At 37.1% G+C, this 7,696-nt stretch overlaps 1 protein-coding gene across 4 annotated transcripts in view; it reads left to right on the top strand.

Moving 5' to 3' along the window:
- LOC119648236 (talin-2) overlaps positions 1–7,360 on the top strand; it is a 108,485-nt gene extending 101,125 nt beyond the window's left edge. For 3 of the 4 annotated variants that reach the window (XM_038049860.1, XM_038049861.1, XM_038049859.1), the window contains one exon: positions 5,779–7,360. In XM_038049860.1, the coding sequence (XP_037905788.1) occupies positions 5,779–6,028 (250 nt within the window). In that variant the 3' untranslated portion in view covers positions 6,029–7,360. The remainder of the gene's footprint in view (positions 1–5,778) is intronic. The other variant, XM_038049862.1, reaches the window with a different exon arrangement.
- The last annotated feature ends 336 nt before the right edge of the window (positions 7,361–7,696 follow it).

Consider the following 7,696-nt stretch of genomic DNA (forward strand, 5'->3'; position numbering starts at 1 on the left):
TCCAGAGGCTCCATATCGTGGTTTATGGCAACCATCAGCTTCATTAACAATTAGTAATGACTTTATATAGGAGTTTTGACTGTATTTGTTGGGAAAACGATGTCATATGCAAGTGTATATGATCTATTCTTTCAAAGCATGACTTGTTTCCAGTTGGCGTTGCGATTGGTGGTTGATAGAAATTTACGACACTAATTTGGCAACGATTATTATACTGAATCCAGCTCCAGAATAATTTAGTTAATTCCATCATTTCTTCCACTATGAACTCACAATGTTTTTCGGCATTTTCATGTTTTGGTAATTGACCACTTAAAAACATAATTTTATAGCGACATGTTGTTCATTTAAACATGTCATCTCAAAAGACATGAAAAACTAAACCAATTTTGACATTTGGGAAAATATAATCGTTCCTGGGCGACATTATACTCAGCTCGTAAAGAGCTCCACGATATTATAGCAATAGTTGTGCATTGCACCTAATCTTTATTCAAATTTTGTTATACCTATATTACGTCTTCAGTCGTAATTACTAGGGCCGGAGCCTCACATTAGTCATGTTCCTGTCCCTAACGTAATGAGCAAATTTTGATTGATAACGGGGACATAGCATATCAATGCATATCACCCACCTTTGCCTTAATATGCGTTAGCGTTCATCCTTTTTATTTATTTTTTTATTTTTATTTTGATGGAAGGAAAAATCTTAGAAAGAATTTCATGGAGTTATCTGATTCCAACATCCTTTTGATTAAATTGTCCACCTCCTCCTCTCCTCCATGATTCTCATATAGTAAAAACTGCACACTCAAAGTCGGTCCTTGGGTGTAACAATGACGCGTTTAGGAAGCGAAGCTAGACGTCAAACTGTAAGGAATTGATTGTGTAAGGTGTTACTTTTCTTCTACGCAACTTATTTCTCTCGTCGCTTTTTCCAGATCGGTCCAACCATTTTTGACATCTGCTATCGAATTCCTTCTTAATGACTTTTCGGTAGTCCGTAGTCACATTCGGTGGAATGGTTTTCCTTCAATTTAAATCGTTAGAATATATAAATCAATGTAGAGATTATTTAAAATTATTGAAACAAACACCGAGCACTCCTAAAGGGAATAAGTTGTTCCCAAAATATCTAGTCCAAAATATCTGTATTTGTATATAAATTGAATCGCGTTTGTGGAAGAAACGACGCCCGGCTTTTATTTTTCTAATTACATTGATTGCTGGAAACGGATCTTGTTGATCTAAACGGATAATTCCCGCGAGGATGTATACGGAATCAACTAATGTTGTTCCACAAATACAGCAAAAAATTAAATATTTTGCTATCCGTTTTCATTGAATGAAAGAAATGTATCAAAACAACCAATCGCAATAATGTAGGCCTTAAATAACAACATGCTCATCCGGCTTCGAAATGACCTCCCTCGGCAGCGACAGCATTAGCAACTTCAAATTGTTGTGAAGTGTAGCACAGACCCTTACCTCTAAAATTAACCACACGCTGTAGCCTATTGAATTCGGTGAGCAGGGCGAACATTCATCAAACATGCTGAAAGTTGAAAAGTTGACCTGGCACTATTCTTGAAACAGTTTTGCTTTAACGGACGATGTGACGTCTTATTGAAACATCGAATCCGCATCGTTAAAGTACTGTTGGATCCACTAAAGTACTGTGGCCTTGAGCATGTTGTAGCGGCACATTTCATGATTTGGTTGATTTTGACCCTTTTCGAAAACAAGGAATGTCTCACCCCTAGGGTAAATTCCACTTCAAACCATGATCGATCGCAGATTTAGACAATATTCGGTGACTATCGTTTAGGGGATTATGGGATTGTTCCACCGTGAATGTTTCTTGAAACGTGTTTGGAGACGTAGGAGCTTATTTTCATCAGTGAGATGCTGAGCTTGTATGGCACGGAAGTTAAGATTATTTTTTGGTATTGGTGATCAATCACTAATACTGGTTTCACGAACGGTTTTCACGCGTTTCGCTGAACTCATTTCTTGATGATTCGTAGACGACAGTGTGCAGTTTCGTCCATTTCTTACACGGCGAGCATCATGGCTTGAAACAGATTTTCGGTATCCTTTACGTAATAGTTCCCAAATTGCATTGTGTTTATTGCACATCTTAAAAACATGTGTGTACAGATAGCTGAATGGTTAGAGCACAAGGCTATCGTACGGAGGGTCGCGGTTCAAATCTCACTGGTGGCAGTGGGATTTATATTGTGACTTGCCGTTGGACACCAGTCGACTCAGCTGTGAATGACTATGTGAGTCAAATCAAGGTAATAATCTCGGGCGAGCGCAATGCTGATCACATTTCCTCCTACAGTGTACCGTTGCGGACTTGAATGAAGTGCTCTAACACACTTCAAGGCCTTGATCCAATATAGATTGTTGTGCCAACGATTATTAATATTATTAAAAATATAGTTTTCAGGTTCACGGCACTGGCCTGTGTAAAAGAATAGACTGTACCAGTCTCGCCTCGACCGATGTAGGTATCATTCTTGCAAAGCATGAGCTAGCCCTTGCTACCTTTGTTCGATCATAATTCAAATGCCCTTGAAAGTCATAAAAAGTCAAAAAGGTCGTTGTTCTAAAATTGTTGATAACGTTGAACCGATTTTCTGTTTGAGGTTGAGCTTCATGTGGAAACTTAGCCTACAGATCATGTCTAATAAGGAATATTCTATTCGGAACGGTGTAAGTGATGGCACTAGTCCAGGGAAACATACCCAGCACTAAGAAGCATTGAAGAGATATTTTGTATTCGAGGCAAGCGTTGATGCATCGTTTGCAAAGTTATCGTGCTGATGCGTGAACCAGGTTCATGGACCAGTCCGCGGAGCACCGATCTGCGATGATCTTCATCGTTCATTTCTAAGCAAACCATTTTTATTGGTAGTGATTATACCAATGGTTAGTGTCCACAAGCAGCAAAAGGAACGGTGAGAGGGCGCTTTTTTGGTGTACTGTCTGTCTGTCGTATTTTTTCTCAGAAACGGTTGCAAGTATTGACTCGAAATTCGGTAGAAATTTTGAAACTGTGAATCCCCACGTATGCAGTGAATTACATTGCTGCAGGTGCAACTGTAACATAAACCTAAAAGAGGGGTGTTTTATTATTTTTTTTTTTTTTGCAGCAATATAGGTTTTTATATGATTTCATATTGGAAAGTTTGGTGGAAATCCTAATATTATTACTAAAGTTATAGTAGGTTAAGTTACTTACCCCCTAAAAAATAAAATGTTTGTACCATATCGAATTGAATAACGAGAATAATCAATGTATGTACACTACGAGTTATCTATAGAAATGGAACCATTGTGTACTCAAATATTCTTACATAAAAAATCGACAAAACCCTTTTATATCTGAAACACTGAGCTTCCTGTCTCTGACACAATCGAAAATGCTATTTCAAGCAATTTGTGAAGAATCATATCCACAGTTAGTCCTTAAATATCAAAACAATAGAATTTAGGAGTTTTCCAAATGTTTGGGACAAAGATAACGAGATTTCCCGATATTATCTTTTTTTACAAAATTCCTTCAGTCATCCTCAAAATATTGCCTTAGGTGTGATGAACTTCAGGCTCTTCAACTTTGATATCGCCCAATGCTCGTCGCGAAGTTGTTTTCACCACGTCTACATCATCAAAACGCTTCCTTTGGGTTTTCTCAATTCTTCGAAATAGGAAAAAGTCGCATGGAGACTGAGGACCGACAAACCACCCCTGGGAGATCAAATAGCGATTTACTCAACGCTACGTGCCTCGGGGTATTATCTTGTTGAAGGAATCAGTGGTCTGATCACGTTGCGTTTCCTCCGCACATCCTTCCACATCTTTCTAAAATTTCCAAATAAAAATGCTAGTTAATAGTTTAGCCAAGCAAAACAAATTTCCAATGGATAATTTCACGAGCATGATGCAAGCAACGATCATGGTCTCTACACTTGTTTTGCTTTTTTTTTTGGTCTGATGAAGTTGGGAGCCTTCTATTGGTTTAGCGCTTGCTTGGTTTCTAGGTCGTATCCGTAACACCAATTCTCATCATCGGTAACAGCTTTAGATAAAAAGTTTGGATAACTTTGAATCTGTTTTTTCAAGTCCTGACATAAAATCAATCGATTGATTGACTGATTGATCCAGTTTGAAAAAGTATGGAAAAAATTTAGCGGCAACACGTCTAATTTGCAAATCCTCAGTCAAAGTCCATTTGCACGAGTTCCAACTCACGCCCGCCTTTTCTCTAATTTTGTCGATCTCGAAACGACGACCCTCGTTGATTTTTTCAACGTTTTTATAATTTTGAAATAACGAGGGCGCCCAGGGCCAACTGGTCTTCAACGTTCATCCCAGCAACCACTCGAAAACAATGCGCCTGATGGCGTTCTCCTTGAAAGTCTGTTGAAGTGTTCGCTAAGGTTCCGTTGTCGATTTTTCAAGCAGGAAACAAAATATTAAATATTCCCTTTGCTCTCGTAAATTTCCCGTAGCGATTTCTTAGGCGGAACGACACGACAACAGTAAGAGAAATACAACGCTACGATTCAGTGGTAACTTACAATTAAGTCTTCGCGGTTCAATGTGAGTACTTGCCGTATAGGTATAATAACACGGTCCTCGTCGGACACGGTATGATTGGCACAGTGGTACTGGATGCGAGGCGTATCTAACACCTCTGAGAAATACGGTGCCACATGAAGCTCCACAAGGGGGCCAACCGCAAAAAACTGTGCATCCCCCAGGAATTGTCCTCAGACATATGCTCTCAGAGGGCCGTCCCGATTTGCATGGTACCAAGTAACCTCTCTCGTGGCAAGAGACACTGCAGACTCCGGTTTGATCTCAAAGAATTCGTCTACTGTATTCAAGACCAGCAAGTCGATGTGAATGCAGCGTTTTCCTGTGCCACCATTTGGAGGCTCTCCTTTGGCTCTTTGGTGTACTCAACAGACAGGGCTGCTGCCCCATCCTCCTCACCACCTATGAGCATCAACGGTAACCTACAGACATCGCGTGGTCGGTTGTTGCGTGAATTTCCTCTCATATTTCCAAACATTCGAAGGAATATCGCACGAATATCCGTGAATTTGTATCACTACATTGCCAATTGCACTCACCGAAACTCGTCTTACAGCCCTTTGTTTACAATTAATTAAATTCCATCTTACTAACTTCAAGTTATGTTTATAACCCGATGCACTATTTTCTGTTTCTAAAACTGAGTCAGCTTTCGGGGCGGAACTGAGGCCCTCTTATACCTCTCTGAATATATCAAAAATATGCGCGAATACTCTGCTAGAAACTACTTTGACTTCCGGAATCCTTATCGACATCTGAGCCGTCTGCGGTCAACCTAACTAAATAGTCGCGCTACGCTTATACAATTGTTGTATACTTGCAAATTATCAAAACGACTTTCGTCACAACAGTATGACTGTTGTCTTCAATTAACTGATTTCAGCCTCCACCGCAAAATTGTGTGGATACTGCCGATATCAATATCATACAAACATGCCCAAGATCCAATTGTTCTCATTGGGAGAAACTACTATATATTTCTTCGAACGCACATTAACGAAGAACGTCCTCCGAGTTATTAATTGTCTAACCTTTTTCAAAATTTAACGAAATTATAATTATGTAACATTTCGGCTCTATGTTTGAATCTCTACCAACATCTCTTCTTGTTTTGTGGTTGCTAATAATGTGTTGCAAAACTAACCACTCGTTTTTTCTCCTAATCGCCAGTCCTTCTTACAGATATGAGACAAGAAGTTATGATACTAGCTCCGCCGACCAGCAGCAGCCAACCACAACAGTTGACAGTCAATTTTCCCAAATGTCACTATCGGAAGATGGTAAATTAAATTTAACGGAAGGAAGTTCGACACGCTTGGCATCAATGACACAACGAGTGGTGGAACGCAAAACAATGACGACAACGACTGAATCACGAGTGGAAAAGAAAAGTCAGCAACATAGCTTCCGATTAGAATAGACAAACAAGCATAACAAAATTTAGCTAAACCGGTTTGAAATATTTTCGTCCGAAAAAAAAATTTCAAGATAGATAAAATATCTTCCATATGAATGTGCAATTTGTGTCAAAGAGCATTGAAAGCTAATCTGTTTGCCAAGTTTTTACACTTTTATTGAATCTAATAGCCGTTTCACGTGAAACAAACTACACACATTTATATACATAACACATTTTAGCACATTTTTGATGTTATAACAATTTTACATCTATAAAAACTTGAAAAAAAACTACAACATTCTATATTTGAAGTATATAATTTTTTTTAATAACAAACAATCACAAAGTGCCACAAACTTTTATTTTTCTTAACATTAAAAAGTGATTTTATGATTATTATTGATACTGTTACTAGTTTTAACAAGTTAGCTGAGACTTTAACTTCTTTTTGATGCCTGAAAGCATGCATTAATCTGATAGTGTTGGCTGATTAATTTGTTTCAGAAAATCTTTGACTTTAACACCTCAAGTGCTTTTGTCTTGTAAATAATTTTATTGGAAATTTGAACTTCTAAATAATCTAAAGAAAATCAAAACCATAAAGTTGAAATTTTTATTGAAATTTGGGATTTGTTGTGCTTCAAACTGGAAACACAAAATTAAAAATTCTTTCGGTGCCTAATAGTTATTAAAGAAATTTTTGAATAAAATATGTTAAGTTGGACAGGACATTTGTATAGTGCATGTACCGCCCATAAAATTTAGAAGAAATCAAACATCTGCTATTCAGAAAACTAGCAGACATTGGAATCTACAGTCTTGGAAAAATTGTTTATATGACTGTATCAAACGGATAGGAAGCTTTGTTGACGATTTTATCTGTGAAACTGTCTAGAATGCGTGTCTTTTGCCATTATTTTGCCAATTTGTTATTATGATTTGATTTCCTTCAAAGATCTAAACAATACTTACAGTAACGATGACGAGAAGATGAGCTTATTGTTGATACTAATGAAATATCTTTTCCATTATCATATTCTTCGTGTTAGTCTTTAGATTTTGCTTTTCAATTATCATTTTTTTTATTCTGTATAATTTTTACACGACTGTTATTTTTTTAATTAAAATACCAAAAATTTTTATATGTTGGTTTTTTATTAAATTTTAGATAAAAGATAAAGAAATTGTGTAGTAGGGAATAATAAAGAGTAACGTTTTGTTTCAGAGAGGAAACAGCGTAGAGATTTTCAAGAATAATATATAGATAGATCGCATTATAATGCTTGTCAGTATAACTTTTATTTTGATCGCCTTACAAGTTTTAATAAAAAATAAATTTTAATTTTAACTAAATCATGAAGAGTTTCAATCAAACAAACCATGGTGGGACGTAATGAGAGATGAAGAAATCTGGATATTATGTCTCAACTTTTCTTTTAATGTTTTTGGGGCAGTGTGGATTGAGTTAATGCTTGATGCAGTTCCAAGTCATTTTTTCAGGCAGCCTGTCACGTATGATTGTGTCTGGTAGTTTGTAGTATCAGAGTGAAATTATGCGGTGTTTCCAACGATTAATTAATTGAAGTAATAAAAACTTGTTGTTTCTTTTTCGTTGAACTTGTTTGCACTGATGAAGGGAACAAGTGGTTCCCGAAATATCGGTATTTGCAAGAATAAATACCCACACCA

The sequence above is a fragment of the Hermetia illucens genome, chromosome 2 (genome assembly GCF_905115235.1).
Source record: "Hermetia illucens chromosome 2, iHerIll2.2.curated.20191125, whole genome shotgun sequence".
NCBI lineage: Eukaryota > Metazoa > Arthropoda > Insecta > Diptera > Stratiomyidae > Hermetia > Hermetia illucens.